At 37.4% G+C, this 16,946-nt stretch overlaps 2 protein-coding genes and 1 long non-coding RNA gene across 5 annotated transcripts; 2 read left to right on the top strand and 1 right to left on the bottom strand.

Moving 5' to 3' along the window:
• Nucleotides 1–1,240: 1,240 nt before the first annotated feature.
• On the top strand, nucleotides 1,241–3,055 carry LOC147755587 (uncharacterized). The gene is made up of 3 exons (XR_015329431.1): nucleotides 1,241–1,591; nucleotides 1,916–2,143; nucleotides 2,591–3,055. It is a non-coding gene; the product is annotated as an uncharacterized LOC147755587 (long non-coding RNA).
• Nucleotides 3,056–4,507: 1,452 nt separating this feature from the next.
• ND-19 (NADH dehydrogenase [ubiquinone] 1 alpha subcomplex subunit 8) lies at nucleotides 4,508–7,968 on the bottom strand. Its single transcript, XM_022809405.2, has 5 exons — nucleotides 7,561–7,968; nucleotides 6,646–6,765; nucleotides 6,069–6,124; nucleotides 5,031–5,211; nucleotides 4,508–4,742 (listed from the first exon to the last, which is right to left on the bottom strand). The coding sequence occupies exons 1-5, from the start codon at nucleotides 7,687–7,689 to the stop codon at nucleotides 4,701–4,703; spliced, it is 528 nt and encodes a 175-aa protein (XP_022665140.1). The 5' UTR covers nucleotides 7,690–7,968; the 3' UTR covers nucleotides 4,508–4,700.
• Nucleotides 7,969–8,108: 140 nt separating this feature from the next.
• PIG-K (Phosphatidylinositol glycan anchor biosynthesis class K) lies at nucleotides 8,109–15,050 on the top strand. 3 transcript variants are annotated; one of them, XM_022809403.2, is made up of 8 exons: nucleotides 8,109–8,286; nucleotides 9,038–9,166; nucleotides 9,655–9,856; nucleotides 11,239–11,928; nucleotides 12,201–12,400; nucleotides 13,039–13,173; nucleotides 13,537–13,761; nucleotides 14,742–15,050. In XM_022809403.2, exons 4-8 carry the CDS (start codon nucleotides 11,619–11,621, stop codon nucleotides 14,901–14,903), a joined length of 1,032 nt encoding a protein of 343 aa, XP_022665138.1. In that variant the 5' UTR covers nucleotides 8,109–8,286; nucleotides 9,038–9,166; nucleotides 9,655–9,856; nucleotides 11,239–11,618; the 3' UTR covers nucleotides 14,904–15,050. The 3 variants fall into 3 exon arrangements, with proteins under 3 accessions (XP_022665138.1, XP_022665135.1, XP_022665139.1); XM_022809400.2 differs by having other exon boundaries at nucleotides 9,655–9,865; XM_022809404.2 differs by lacking the exon at nucleotides 9,655–9,856.
• The last annotated feature ends 1,896 nt before the right edge of the window (nucleotides 15,051–16,946 follow it).

Genomic DNA, 16,946 nt, shown 5'->3' with positions numbered 1-16,946 from the left:
GGCAGCCATGATTAATCAGTATAGCAATTATTCGCCATTATGAGATCTTCAACTTAGAATCTTATCAATTAATTAGTTATTTTCAGGACAGTCTTTCCTTAATTCGTAATTAACTTTTTAACTTTAACTTTTTTTTAACTTTTTAACTTTAAAATATTGCTTCCTATAAAAAAAAATCCCAGCGGAATTAAATGTTGAGCTAACGGCAGACCAAAAGCCGCAAAAATACAAAAATTCAAAACGACCGAAAGCCTCAAAATTGCAAAAAGTATCAGAATGATTCATGCTCAAAGCTAATCTAGAGGATTTAATTGGAAATTTGAATTTTTGTCTTTTAAACGGCACCTAATTTTTGTGCAAAAAATCCAGAATTAGCAGAAATTGATTTTCAGGTATTTGAATGAGATTTCGTATCTTTTAGATCTCCCTTTCGATCTTCAGGAATTATTTTCTGTTTTTTTGGATGCCGCGCGGAAGTTAGCAAAGACATAGACAGTCGATTTTAGGCGATAAGATGTTTATTCTGACGAAGGCTTGTCGAAGGTATTGTATTATATCTGCTCTTTATCCAAATTTCAAAAATGAACTCCTTGCTCCTACTATGATAAATTTTTGTTTTAGAAGCAACTAGTTTTCTTCTAGTGTCAGCTATAGCAAATTGAGAGATCTCCACTATGACAAACAAGACTATACGTCAATGTTTTTACTAACCTAAGAGGGATGTTAACATCAAATGAACGACCATTTAGTGAATACATTACCAAGAATGCAGAAGAATCTGCTGGCCGTAGCAATAAAAGACCTATGTAAGTCTTTAATAACAGCAATGCTTGCCCATGTTGACTTGAAGGTTGCTGCTTATGAGCCAATGGGTTACCATTTGTATAGGAACACCTCACAGAAAATCAACTAGGCGAGCTCGATCGTGTAAAGTCAGCCCATCTTAAACGCATCGTGGTCCTCCAGCGGGACACCGGAATTTTTATTTACTTGGTAAAAGACCGCTATATATTGAGGAAGCGAGTCGACGATCTGATCTAAAAGGGACGGAAGCCTATTGAAATGGCCTTTATGAGGTATCGTGTATACCATGCGAAACTCGCAATATCATTTAGCTTCTATTACAGAAGTTTCTACGTTATGTTCCATGCATATGTATGCGTTATTTACTAAAAATAAACGGGTTGAATAGAAGATAGCTATATAAGTACGTATATTACCTTCGTTAGGGGCATTTAGATGTGCTATTCCACGCATTTGAGTAACGCGAAGATTGATAGTTAAAAAGTAGATTTATTGACTAAAAAACTTAATGATAAAAATTGACTAAAAAAGATTATACAATCTTTTTTTAGTTCTACTCTCCGATTGCGTGCTGGCAGTTGCATTTCTCAATCATCTGTGCACCACCGAGCATCGAAACGAATGTTGATTTACCTCGACTATGCAAGACTGGTTACCACTCTTTTTATGTGCAGTTATATTGGTACGACGTTTTTCGTGTTAGCCAAGCAGCAGTCACATGTCATACCTTTGCATGTATATCATCACCTCACCGTATGCTTTAATGCCTGGTTGTACCTACGACAGGGTAAGATTATTGTGTGTCGAGTAGTACTTTTTCTATTTCATTCAGAGTCAGCCGTACCACTCAATGCTGTAATGATAGAAAAAGGTAACAATTATTTATGAGAATGCAGATTTGAAAACCCCGTCCAAGAATACTTGACCAATAATCATCTAGATAGACCAATGTGGATGGATTTCGCAATCTATACTTGCTTTATTCGCAGATAGGTTTTAGATTAAAAGCGACACAAACGTAATTAGTTAGTGTGAAACACGGAACAAGACGATGGACTCTTTGTGGTCTATGCAATAGCTAAACGGATTCCTCCAACGTTTGCTATTTCAGATTGGATAAATATACTTATTTCCGGTACCCTTATCAGTATGTCAATTCACATAATAATGTATAGTTACTTCCTACTGGCAGCTTTTCCCTCGATGCGTCCTTACCTATGGTGGAAAAAATACTTGATACTTCTACATATAGTCCAGATCGTTGCAATTATTCTACAATTGGTCTCTATGTACTCATGAGGTGACCGTTGCGGCCGCCCCAAGGGAGTTCTTATAAATGGTCAGTATGTGCTGTAAGCATAGTTGCTCATACTAAATACAGGTCATGAAGCAATATTACACTTTATGCCAATACCGCATTACTGCAAAAGCTTCATTTATGTGGTCAAAAATGTAAATCTATTGCCTTTGCCCGGTTATGAGCGACATGTTCTTATATATATGTACTTGACTTGGGCATTTATTTCACTAAATATGCAGCATTACCCAATAAAGAACATAAGCCTTACTGACATGCAGGGGCCAAAAATAATGGCTATAGATTATTAACTATTTCAAATTTATTTTTTGATCGGTCGCTGACAGAGAAACCTAAAAGACCTGGTTCCTTATCATTCATCACTTTTTGGTGAAGCGCAAAAACACTACCGACTTCATACATGCTCAATATTTGAGTTCGTCTTCCATTAACTAACCCAAATCCACTTTCTTGTCTTTTTTTGATCAGGATTAGTGAATATATTTGTCATCTCCTCACTATTCGCGGTATTTTATATTAAAACATATCTTCGACCGGATGAGAAGCCTATCAAGGTTCAGTAAAATGCCAGCAGTTCTTAATTATAGATATATATATACAAAATATATTGATGGATGAAGAAACAACTTATTTATGCGAATAAATCTTGAGATATTTTGCTTAACCATTCTAGATAATGATATGATCCCAAACACAATAACCGAAGACTTGATACTGGTACAGGTACTGCTTTTTGTTTGGTTACTGATAAATTGTAGCCAAGTGAACAATAAAATATATAGTTCACTCTTAGTATCAATGACTCTATCCAGTTACTGATTGCAAGGAATGCAACGAGAAGCCTAGTTCGATCAGACAAGTCACCAAAGATTCTTTTAAACAAATTTGAACAGAAAACTCTTTCTGTTTGTGAACATTATATGGTGACATGAAGCATATCCTCTCAGCTGTTTAAAAATGTTCTTAAAGCCACTTGGTTTGCTTCAGTGCTGAGATAAGGTACGGCTTTTCAAGCCGTACCTTATCTCAGCACTGAAGGAAGCTTGTTCGAAGCGAGTGCCACTGAATGAGACGGTCCATGTCTAATGTACACTGTACGATCGTTTGAAATCGTTGTATTAACATTTCTGTCAGCTTCTAACTTCATGGTGGGACTTAAGTAAAAGGTTTAAGTTAGCGTTTCATGAGTCAATAGCTTTCCTGTTGTGCATATTTGTGACAGAACTGTCACAAGAGATTTTATATTTCCAATACAGATCTAAACCCTCTAAGTACAGTGAAGTTCAGTCCATCTTATCTTACTTCAATGTCGTTGGTAAACGACCATCAAACAACGTGCGGATATAATTTATAAGTTGGCAAACTTTGATACGCATTGATTTGTTAAATAAAAAAAAAAGGATCTAACCAGTAATCAACTGATGCAAACGACTACATGGTCAAACATGTTCGAAATTTGAGTACAGAGAACCCCCTTTTTCAAAAATGGTTATGGGTGATCAAAGCTAAATAATCCTTAGTAACTTTACCTAAAGCAGATTACAGTCAACGCGTGGTAGTATAATTTAAATGAGAGCTAAAACCGTATCTCATTTAAAAAAAGTAATGCTGTGTGTTTGGTGGAACCGTAAGGAATACTCTCTTGTGAGCAAACAACAGAACCGTTAGCTAAGTATTACTAATAGCCCGACCGTTCCGAAAACCACCCAGTTATCGTATATGAAAGAGAAGTGATATTTCATTATGATAACATCCGGCTTTACAAAATTTTATTGACTTGCGAAACATTGTCCAGCTTTCGTGTTTCGTTTCACTTAGCTTACAATCCTGGTTATCGCTGCTTCCGACTGCCACCTGTTCCGATCCTTGCAAAATATCCTTAATAGACGACATTTACCATCTATATTTTAACTGTGAAAACATGCTGAACAGTTTACCGCAAATATAGTGATATTTATAAAAATGAATTTGCCTGAAAGATAAACTAGGTACATCGTTAATAACCGGCAGTGCATTATTGACTGAAGATCAGACGAAAAATTGTTTTGATACAAAATTATATGAACCTCCAGTGTAAACTAATGGCACAACGCAATGTCTTTCTACTATTTAATATTCTGATAGACAAATAGTTTCCTGAATATCGAATACTAGAATCAAGCGTTGATGCTTGACAATTCAGAGAATTCATAAGAGCACTCTTTCATTAGTCATACTGTCGTTCGTAGCGCTGACAACAATTTAGGGTTGTCCATTACAAAAAGTTGAAATGACTTTATCGTCAACGATTGCGCGTACTAACATCATAGAGCGTTCATCATTAATTACAGATGAATATGACAATCAAGTCATTATTCAGTCTTATTACATTAAGGACAATTCACGAAGCCTATACGTATATGTTTTCGGTTTATTTTTTGAAATGTTTGTTTATTATAGCTAAAACATAATAACAGCTCACAGGGAGCCACGTCCTTGCACGAATAGATATTCGAAAGCACATATAGCATCCATCAGCTGACGATGGCACCGAAACAAGAAAACCAACCTCGGTAATAAAACTAATGTTGAAACGGCTTTAGAGCTTAAACAGGCCGTGTTTAGCTGACTCCTCGCGAATCTGAAATTGTGCATCAAATAATTCAATTGTCCATCAAACAAACGAATGAAAGCAGCCTTCACCTTATACATGGAAGAAACATTTTGTTTTTTACGAATACTGAAACATTTTAGATCAGACACATTTAGAGATCGTCTAAAATTTGTACTACATTCATCAAAAAAAAAGAGACTTAACCTAAGTAAAAACGTTCCAAGTGCGCTTCCAGTGGTTACCAATAAATAAAACAATGACCTCGTTTCTGTTTAGAAAACAAAGCGGATTGATATATAATGAAAATCTAGTTACCTCTTTCGGCGCCTCGTCTAACGAGACGGCCTTTTTGAATTCCCTCGCTGCGATTGGATCTATCGGCTTTGGACGTTGTGTTTCATGCACTCGAGGCGCAGAAAAGTAGCCAAGATGGGGCCTTTCAATGCCCAGATTATCAAATACACACTTGTCCATGATTGCTTCCGTTTTGCGACAGCTTAAAATGAGAACAATAAAAAAAATGCATATAAGAAACGAATGGTTTAGTTACGATTACACTTCTACAAAAGCACATGTTTCCAATATTACGTGTATAGCCTACATTGTGTATGTACCCCTGCCGTAATACCAACTTCACAACTACGCTAGAATGCTAGAATCCTCTGCATCAGTATAGCGGCGTGTACCTAATGTTATAGTAGAAGCTTTAAACCATTCAACAAAACGACAATATATGCTACACCTCTAATTCATCCTTAGTGATCGGAAGTTATTCGGATTATAGATTCGGACATAAGTATTATATCGGATACATAATATATCAGAGTATACTATAACAGATTATATAGTAACAATGCATACGTCGTGCATGAGCGCAAATATGCTTTCCTGAGAAATAAAGTGCCTGGTTAGAGCTAAAGTGGGCAAAACATACAAAGGCTTGCGCAATGTAGTCGTACCAGAAAGCCATAAGATGGACTAGAACTTTTAGCACATAGTTATTAATCGATTAATGGTAGGTGGCTTAATTCTATGGTTGAATAGTAACAATGAAAACTTCTTTTTCGCACAAGCTACATAGTATATATTGTTCGCGGAACCTAACGCTGCGATTTCTCTTTTGTCTCTACGTCAGCATGTTACGTAACCCATTAACAGCACCAGTATTACATTAACTTAGATTTAACGTTGACTGTGTGCATGAATATATCTTCCGTGTTCATATTTGGAACGATTTTCGTTGATCCCTATAGTAAGCGTAGTATTGCAAACACCAAAATCTACATGATATATATGTATCGTATGATAGATAAGCAAAAGCATAAGAAGTAGCATCAGACTGTTATTACTTACAATCGGGGGTGCATATCGTAGGAGCGCCATTCCAAACAGTTAGCGTGCTCCTTCACCTGAAACAATTATATACATACGTAGCATCGCATCATTATTGTATGTGTAATTTTGTCTATTATAGCACTGACAGATCTAGATTAGTCAGTCGTGAGTATAATAGAAAGACATGTAAGTAAGTAAATCACTCGAGTAAAGGAATCAACCCTCGTCTATAATAAAGTTTGTAGAAAAATCTAGAGTGGTAAATAAAGTCTAACTAGGAACATTGATAAGGTTTTAAAACCCTGTCAAACAAGTCCCATTGCTCGGATTAAAAGCAATTATTAGACTTAATTCTAGATTATTGAGTGTAACATTGAATTGCAAAATCGTTGGCTACAAGTGTCCCATCTACAGCTTCTGCAACTGCACTTTTGCATTCGAAACAAGGATCTGCGGTCTTCCTAATGTGTTTCACCACCTAGCTCTTGTAAATCTTTTATCTATACTTCCATAGGGGTTATGCTTGAATTGTATGGACACTAATAATCAACGTTCTACCATAGTATATCTCTTCGCCTAATGTGTATTTTCTGACCTCTTGAGCGCAGTGCTTCTTTAGTTGCTGAAGAAACCTTAATCCACAGGCAGTAACTGCACGACCTTCAGCGAGACACTTCCGCGGATCCACGGTCTCCAGACGACACAGCATGAACTCCTAAAGCAGCATACAGAGGACGAGCTAGCTGTTGTTATTTAAACTATTGTAGCTAAAAAAACTATAACATTTTTATTTAAGTAGTGTCCCCAGTGAGCGTAGTACTGCTCTTCGTTGTATGTAGATCTACACAACCATTACCGGCTTAAATAACGCAATATAACTGCTAGGCCGCATAAATTGTACCTTACAGCCAACAGCATTGTATGTGATTGTGGCCTCTTCTTATATGAACGAATTAGAAAATTAAGGAGTATCTAGTCTTTAACGTTTCAAACAAGTTATATAAAACGTAATATTTGCACTTCGCGTTTAAGGAGAGCCTTTGTAATTAGTAAAAATATGCATGATAAGAATTTTTAAAAATTTTTATTCGTCGTCTAGCCGATCTTCAACGCTTTGTGCCCGAATGTATATTTTCGTTACGACAAAATCCGTGGTGTTTTATTTGTTTTTGAAGGCCATGTTTTATTGTCTAAAGGTTTTAATTAGTTCACCGGCATTTTCGTTTGCTGTAAATTCAAATAACAATATTATGCAGCACTAATGTTAACCTGTTCGACAATAACTGAATCAGCCCCGCGTTGTAGGATTAGCCAGTACTCCTAACTAATCAACTTAAACTTTTACAGATGCCTGTACAAAAAGCTCACAAGCAAATATCTATTCTAAATACTTTTTAATTAGGTTAACCGAGGCTACTGCTGTCTACATTTATGTGTAGGAACAAGAGCACGAGTGGTACTGTTTCGAAATGATTACAATTGTTGAAGAACTCATTTTCCGCCAACTAACCTTGCTAAGTTCATCGCATGCGCGACCCAGCAACTGCCCTGTCGCATGAAGTGTTGGTGCTCCGACTTTAATCTCATCAACGGTAAGCTCCTCGTCATTGGGAAATTTGTAGTCCTTTGTGTACACCATTTTTTTTTTACACAAAAGCAACTAATAAGAATCACCAACAACGCACAGATTGTGAACTACAGCAGATGTATATATATTGATATTACCTCTAACTACCAATACTTGCCCTACAGCTGTGAGTCAAATTATCGTCTGCTGTAGTGTTTATCAATATTACATTCTCGGGTCAAGCCAAACAAAACTACGCCAGTTAATCGCTCTATGTTAACATAGCAGTACTCGGATGTCGTCCAGAGTTCTAGCTTATCAAACTATACTTAGAACGCGCCTATAAGACACTGCAACGATGGTACAGCTATAAACTCAGCCATTTGATCTTGAACAACTCTGGGTCAAATATAGAGATAGTGCGCTTTGGGAAAGTACAATTGAGCGAGGGCTAGCGGTCAAAACAGAATTCCCAGTTGGCAAAAAGAACACTCCAAAGTAGATATTCAATTTGTGAACAAAAGAGGACCAGATAAGTTTATTCTATAGAGCGGGAAAATTACCCTTTCTTAAAATGGTGTTGGATTATGTCAGATTTTAACTCGTCGTCATAATCTTAGTGTTTGACTACATATAAAGGCCTGTAGGAATTGAAAGTGGAATTTCTCGGTAAGTTCAGAATGTTTGTTGTCGATATGGTATATAATTCCATCAATATAATAGGAAAGACCTATATGCGTTGATCGACGTCTTCTCCACGAAACAGGCATTTGCATCATTAGATAGAGCTCATTGCTCCTATTAGAACATTAGATTACACCTTTGCTTAATCATGATAACCCATTGTAGATATAGGTTGAAGCAAAATGACCCGTCAATCACCGAAATAAATAAGTGCTACGGCAACACACGGGCAAATGGATGGCACAAAATATATGATCTCCTTTATTGCATGTTTTATAATTTATGAAATTCACTGAAGCTTCGACTACAGTGGCCCATGCAATAAAGTTAGTCTCATCATGCGATGGTTAGCGAGGTTTGCCGCCTATTACGTGACCACTTCAACTACTTATATTAATGAAACAGTTGCGGACGCAATATCTGCAATAAAGAAATCTTTGCGTTCTTACTGATAACTTTGCAAACAACCAATTAGGAAGTAGTTACTGTAGAGACTAGCTTTATTATCGTACATAAATGTTTGAAAAAGCGCAATTTTTTTAGAGAAAATACTTTTTAGTAGTATATCAGATGCACACTGAGTATGTGTAACGAGGGTCTTCTACGAATGCATGCTCGTTCACTAAACCGCCTAACGCATTTTACTTGTTTCTCGAAGTACTGTCATAATGTTACCTAAAATCAAACCTATTGTTGCACTTGTTATTTCTATTGGTATTGCTGCCTTTCATCTAAGATGTCGTTGGAAAGCGGTCGGTCTATTGAGGCGGAGCAGTTGACCTGCGTCGAGGCCATCGGGCGAACAACCTTGTACGCGATCTCTACAGCCGCCATCACCGTTTGTGTGGTGAATAACGGCCGACAGGTATATGGGAATGGCGACGAAGGATGGGCCTACGCCGCATTACGTTTTTAAATCAAACTAATTTTAGTTCAGTGGACAGTTTTTGGACGACATGTTGTCGTTTAAACTGTTCACACACACTCAGCCCTACAACTTGCAAAATAATGTAGTACCCAGCTTAGCAGCTATATGTCGATTGCGTTTCCGCTGTAGTAGTAGTAGATGAAAGGATAACAAGGCTGGTATGAAAAGTCAGTTTCGTTTATATCGTGTATTGAAATTTGGACATTCGCGCATAACATTTTCAGGACCATCTTTTTCACAAAAACAGAAAATTTTTATAGTAAGTAGATCATGTACAAGTCACAAATCTATTGGCAATATGTTTCTTTAAGGTGAATAAAGGGCATAGAAATGTAAAAACGAAGAACTAATTTTAAGCCTATTTAAGATGCTTTTGCACGAAATATGACCGGCTTGACCTGATATAAAAGAGAAATGTCTTCTAGAACACGGAAAAAAATGCTACCTACAGTCCAGCAATGGCGGAAAACCCTCTAGCATAGGATGCGTGGCTTCGAGGCTGAATGCACGTGCTTCATAACTCCTGTGGCAGTGTCCTAAGACTCTGAAAAGCCGAAAGTTGGAAGATACTGCTAGCCGAAATTTTCCTGTAGTGAAGCCGACGAACCTGTTCCTAACTTCAACAAAGTTAAGAGGGTAGAATTGTTAAACTCCTAAGAAGTCAACCAAAAAAAAAGGAAAACAGTTTTTATTTTCATTATTAACACCTACCTACCCCTAACAGTGTTCATTGAGTGCTTAGTCTTGCACCGTAATTTGAAAGTGTTACGGCATAAAAAATTTGAATATCATTAAGACGTTTGCCGAATGTTGTAGTTTTCTAGGCCATTGTATTCAGTACAATGTAGGTATATGACGCTTACATACACATACTAGACTGACATAAGCCAATTTCGCGAACTTTGAAATCGAATAGCTTTTGAACCATTATCAATTCTGCTGGTAAATATTCCAGTCTTCCAAATACTTGGTCGATTTCTGTTCAAAAAGAAAACCATCTTTTAGTCTTGAAAATCAGCGCTCGGTGGTCAAGATTTTGCCTCTCGAAGACCACAACGCTGCGAAACTTCATTGAAAACTGATATAGATATTAGGCAAGAAGGCCTTAAACGACAACAATACGTATATGGTGCAAACGTTTTAAAAACGAAGATTGGAGTGTTGAAAGACAACGAGTGATCAGACGCCGGGATCCGAAGGACAAGAACGTATAGCAATCGAGGAGGATTTCACGAACGCAAAGTTTCCAGTCTAAGGTCTCTGTCGGTTAAAACTGGCATTTCACTTGAAGCGTATTACAAAATTATGGGTTCTTCGTGAATTGACTCTCGAAATACGTGTAGTGCCTTCCGTGTGCATTTCACGGAATTTCAATTAGCGAAAACCCGTCTGGAGCATATAATCGCCATGTACCAGACATAATTTAATATCTATTGCCAGCCGAAGAAGGACCACGCAATACAATAACGTTGCTTGGGAAAGAATTCGAGTTCAGTGATAGTGTCAAGCGGGTTCAACGTAAGGGTCAAGAGACTCATGGATTGTTGGCATGGCAATCGAAAACATGCAACCTGGGTACTCAATGACAACGTCAGACCGCATCGAGGTTCTTAAATTGCTTCCCAGATGAACACAAGAATACCCAATGTTGGCTTTGATCTATTTCCCAATATTAGCCCATGTGATTATGGGACCTTCCATATTCTAAAAGGCCCAGTGGGAGATAAGTGTACCCCATTATTGGTTTACTTAGAGAAGTCATACATAGAGCAATTCTATATATGATGCGAACGATAGGTTTGTGGCTCCCCATAAGCTACCAGAGCGCTGAGGCAAGTGTGCAGAAAATAACAAGGACTAGTCGAAGAAGTTCAAAAGTTAATCGACCTCGAAGCTCGGCGGATTCGCTTGTAACAACCTAACATATTTTACCCATTATCGGTTATGTAAAATATAGTAGAAGTTTGAATTGGATCAGAAAAACTGCGTTTTCTATCTTTTTTTTGCAGATACTTAAACTTCCACGTGGCGGATGGGTCCTTCCAACGGGTTGCGCCTTGATCGCTGCAGCCTTTGTGGCTAAATGGAAAATGAATAGTTATGTAGAGATTCTCCGACAGCAAAAAGCCGCCCGCCTCCTAACCAAATAACAGATCTGAATATAAGCCTATCTTTATTCGATATTAATCCAATCTTAGTATTTAGAACTATTTGGCACGTCATTTTCCTCCCGCATCGAGCCAGAATAGCGAAAACTATTGTATGAATAAAAGATTTTTTTTGGATCTTTTTCTTGAACGTGATTACGAAACGTTCGCCAGATAGTGAGGGTTAGATAGAAAACCTTCTGCATCAAGTTGTAATTAGCCTTGAATAAGTATAACTCACTATGAAGTTGACGCGGTTACCTTCAAGATGGACGTTCAGGCCCACGGCCTTGATATTAGTGCCGTGTGGCCTCTTGTTCGGTATGTTACCCGTAGTTGCCGAAACCTCTTCAAATGAATTCGTTGGGGGCAATTCGCCAATCGAAGCCCGGGCTACTTCGTTCTTCGCAAAAGGACACACGAATAACTGGGCAGTGCTCGTATGCACTTCCCGGTTCTGGTTTAATTATAGACACGTGGCCAATGTGCTATCAATCTATCGAAGCGTCAAGCGTCTTGGTATTCCTGACTCACGTATCATATTAATGTTAGGTGAGCTCGTAAATGAACAATTTGAAACTTGGAAACAGAGTTATATATTTGGCATGTTACTTGTGCAGTGATTTTTACAAATTTAAACGCACATACATTACTCCATAGTAATAACATATATTAACCGTTTTTTTTGGGAGGTATGAGGTCTTAGATAGAGGTGATCTTTATTTCGTTCAGGTATCTGCTTAGCGTTGTTTGGTGTTGAAAAGGCCAACAACTTCAACTAGAAATTTGTCGTTGTAATTTTGTCGTCTGCTTTTGGCCTTTAGCCGATGACATGGCGTGCAATTCTCGTAATCCCACACCTGCAACAATTTTTAACCATCGACAACAGCATATGAACGTGTATGGAGATGATGTTGAGGTCGACTATAGAAACTATGACGTAACAGTGGAGAGCTTCATTCGACTGCTCACCGGACGGGTGCCGGAAAACACACCAACTGCTAAGCGACTTCTCACGGATGAGGTTTGTTGCCGAAAATATATTTATAAGTCATCGTTGATACGCTCATGGAAGCTATCAGGCTGAGATTATACTCTATCTTTACGATTGTTATACCAAGGTAGGCTTACCCATGCTCCATAAAGCAGATTTTTGTTCGGTTTCTGATATCAACGTATATTTCTCATAGTGGTAGCTTCTGTGTATGAAGTTTTTAACATCCTCTCCTAGTGAATATTAAGGTCCGATTCAAGCTTCCACTGTTTTATATTCTTTTCTAGTTATTAAAACCTTTGAATAATTTCTAAGCGAGTAAATGTTAATCAATATAAGCCATTAATTTTAATTGAGAATCTGTATACCAGACGCTAAGTAGTCTTTCTCTTCTTGAATTTTCGTAACTTATTTATTAATAAGAAAGGTTTGCATGAGTGACTTGATCGACTTGACAGTTAACCGATTTGTCTGTTCAAAGGACGGCTCCTAAGTAAAGGCCAGGCCAATATACATATATACCTCAATTTAGTATCCAACGTCGGAAAGTCTCCTTAGGAAGAGTGAACACATTTATGCCAATCTTAAAATCAATGTAGTATAATTATTCTGTTAACTAAGGGGGTTTTGTTTTTAAATGCATTATAGTGTTTTTGTAACGCTTACAGCATTCCAACATACTAGTATATATGACGGGGCACGGCGGTGAAGGGTTCCTAAAGTTTCAAGATAGTAAGGAATTGACGAGCGTTGAGTTGGCGGATGCCTTTGAGCAAATGTGGCAGATGCGCAGATATCACGAGGTAGGACCCACGATTTGCCCTTTCTTTTAGTAGGTGGGCACGATAATTAGATATAACCAAACATAAAATTTAAATTTCCATACGTCTAATATTCTCATCTATATCCATATTTATAATGTGAATTGCGAGAAGATCAATTTATTTGAAGTTAATCTCCATCGTAAAAGGCAATGGGACTCTTCACAAAGCAAATCTTCTTATGCTAACAAAGAATATTACGGTGAGGTTAACGAAGCTGAACAAATTCTTGTACAAGATATTCTTTCCTGTTATGTCCTCTGCTGGGACAAATTGTTGAATGCCATGCCTCTCTCTTTTTGGTTTTTAACTTTGTGTACTGTTTGCTCAATTTTCCTAAATTAGATTCTATTCATTGTGGATTCGTGTCATTCGGAGTCGATGTTCCTACCTTTCTATTCGCCCAACATTTTGGCTGTCTCATCGTCACGTGTTGACGAGGATAGTCTGTCGCATCATGGTGATCCCCGTATTGGTGTCTACGTTATTGATCGATACACCTACTACGTCCTCCAGTTTCTTGAACGAATCAGTCCGGACAGTTCAGCTACTATCGATGACTTCTTTAAGGTAGGTTTTAGCAATCTGCTATGTAGCTATTAACTATACCATACTCCAAGTTGAAAATTCAACCTTTAGCTACATGAATAAAATATTGCAAATATTTTAAGCATTTTTAACACTTTCTGCTGAGTTGGCTGCACCTACCCAGTTTCTTTCTGAAAGGATATACCATTTCAAATACTAGAGCAAGCTTCTTCGTCGAAGTTCCTATTTTTTTTTCTTACATAGACTTTTTTCATAGAGGTCGTATAGTATGAAAGAAGATGCTACGATAGGTACATAATAAAATTAAGAATAAATCAAGGAGAGATTGACTCGAAGATCAGACACGTACAGCCTGGAAATCAAGCCCATTATTATTTTTTTACTATGACGTTTGTATTATTACAATCTATAATATAACTATTAATAATAACTATAATATAACTATTATATTATTTTTATATATATTATATATTATATAGAACAGTGTACACGAAATTAGTCTACTCGTGCAATAAACAATACCGTTTGTAAATAATTAGGGCACTATAAAAAATTTCGTTCTTAAGCGATAAAAGATTTCGTGCATGATACTTTTAAATGCAGTTCTCCTGATTATAAGAATGATAAAATATCTATTTATTTATCAGTATTATATTTGTTTCGTATTGTAATGTTACAAGTTATAGTTACTTTTTACTTCATATATTTCTACTAAAAAGACACGTTAATTTTCAACAAACACCGAACTAAATTTCTCACTTTGGCTAAAGTGAATATCTCTGCGTTCCTTTTGTTCGAATGTTATAAAAAATCTTGATATTTTCTAAAATCTAATACAATATGGTTAAATGCAAGTATGAAACGAATACATTTGATCGTTCGCTGAAACGGGCATTAAAGTTGATTTGAGTAAATCTTGGCCACATAATAGAAACTCACAAAATCGCCTAATTAGAGATTCTTACATTTTTTTTTTATTTTATATTTTTAATTTATACCAGGTGTGCCCAAAGAGTCAGTGCCTTTCGACAGTTGCGACTCGTAAGAATCTCTTCCGTCGCGAAATTAAAGAAACACCATTAGTCGACTTCTTCAGTGGTGTAAGAAACATTGAGTTAACCAGGGATCTTATCGAATTGCCTGAAGTCTCATTGAACATCTAAATGCTAAAGGGCCAGACTGTATGTGAACGTCATATCGCGGAACCTTCATTTCATTTACTCCAGTGGCCCCATATAAGCAGGAATGTGCTGAGCATAAACAGTTGTATATTCAATAAATAATAAAAATAAAAAGCGATGAATATTTTATCGACGAGGGTTGCTTTAGACAAATGTGTTTGTTACATAATAGTGTGCAGTTACGTGAAATATTGAAATAGTATGCAATTAGTTGGCGAAGTTTTGGATCATAAGGGACACAATGTATTAGCAATGTTAAATAATTGGCCAAGGCTAAGATAAACTGAAAAGTCTAACAGAGAGGCCGCAAGATGTTAATAAGTGTAAGCTATTAAACGGGAAATTTCGGAAAGAGATTTACAAGAGCAAAAATAATCACTGGGAACTGTTCTATGCAAAACTGGAGTCGAAACGGTCGGAAAACGAGTATCGTATCATGCGGGATAAGATAGAACGTGTACAGCCATCACTTCCAGCAGAGGAAATACAAAGACTCATAGCCACACTGTTTCTCGACAGATTTGCTCCCGCCCAGTTGTTTTTGAGGCGTATATGAGTTTCGACTTTCCTCTAATGGCCATCGGCTAGGTGAAAAGCATGAATAAAATCAGCAGAAGGATTAAATCATGAACGTATAAGGCCCTAACGCAGTCCCTACAGAGGCCGTGCTATTGTTAATCAGGGACCGCACCTAAACCATCTAGCGGATGGTAGCTGAAATGCTTCTGGTAAGCAAATTGCTTACAATCTAAAAAATTGCACGTTCTGCGTAGTCTGAAAACACAAGATCTAAGGGATTCACCGGGGTTTCGTTGGCTTACTGACTAATAAGCATGATGCCCATGCTGGCAAAAGCCGCAGAATACATAATTGCAAGCTAGGAGGGAATACGACGCCATGAACGCATTCTCAAGCGATCAGTACGATTTTGGAAAAGATTACGCACACTACTATCAAAAAGGTTCTGAAGATCAGTGACTGAATGGCACACGACGCGTCCATTTCGTCGCAAAACGGGCGGCCCTGGCTGCTACCGACCTTCGGAGTTTGCTTTTAACAAGCTTAAAAAGCCTTAGACAGAAGAAGACACCTTCTGGAGTTTGTGGTGGGTAGCATCCCCATACGCCAATCCGATACTGGGAAAGACAACTATAAATAAGTTGACTCATAAGCTTCTGGATAGAATGCAGGGCATTATAGCCCCCAGCATTTTACGAGAAAACCGTACCGCAGCTACGTATTCGCATTGAGTCTAGAGCATAAAATCCTGCGGGACCTTAGAGTTATCGAGCTATTGAAAATGCAAACGAACCCAATCACGCCAAGGAAAATTGCCTGCGACAAAACCGGAGAGAAATAATCGCAACGGTAGACCTCGATCTAATCAAGAGAACTCGAAGTTTAAGCGAGATCCCTAATTTCTAATTTAGGCGAATGGTCCGGATGGGGGGGGGAGTATTAGCCTACTCCCTAATTCAGTTGCTTACTTAAAAAGGTACTTAATAAATATAAAAAAAAAGGTTTCATTATGAAAAAATTGGGACTAGGTAAAATGTTTACTAGATAAAAAGCGAAATTTTTTACCGTTTTTATTCATTCTAGTGTAATAGGTGAAACCGGCGAAGAGAATAGGTCTATATACACAGTAGCACGTTAAAAACAAAAGCACTATGGAGTATGTGAGATTTAAATGAGGTGCTATTTTTTAAGTGAAGACTGACGTACTTGGCTTGTCAATGATATTCTATTAATTATACTACTAAAACTTGTATCTATCTGTTCGTTGGTTTCGTTGTTGAATCCAAGTGAACCCCGTAAAGTGGATAGCACTGGATGGTTAAAAATTTCTAGTCGTATACGTAGAGAAGATTAACCGCGGCGAAATACATGTTATTTATTAGACTGTTTGAATTAACAAAGTTCAGTCACGGTAATGGGATAACCGGAGTGAGGTAATGAAATTGGCGAGACATAATCTTAAGTTACTTGCCACGGGGTAACCTTAATCTATAATATATATTTAAC

This window comes from Varroa destructor, unplaced genomic scaffold (genome assembly GCF_002443255.2).
Source record: "Varroa destructor unplaced genomic scaffold, Vdes_3.0 BEIS01000005.1, whole genome shotgun sequence".
Taxonomy (NCBI): domain Eukaryota; kingdom Metazoa; phylum Arthropoda; class Arachnida; order Mesostigmata; family Varroidae; genus Varroa; species Varroa destructor.
This window is presented reverse-complemented; position numbering and strand designations above follow the sequence as displayed.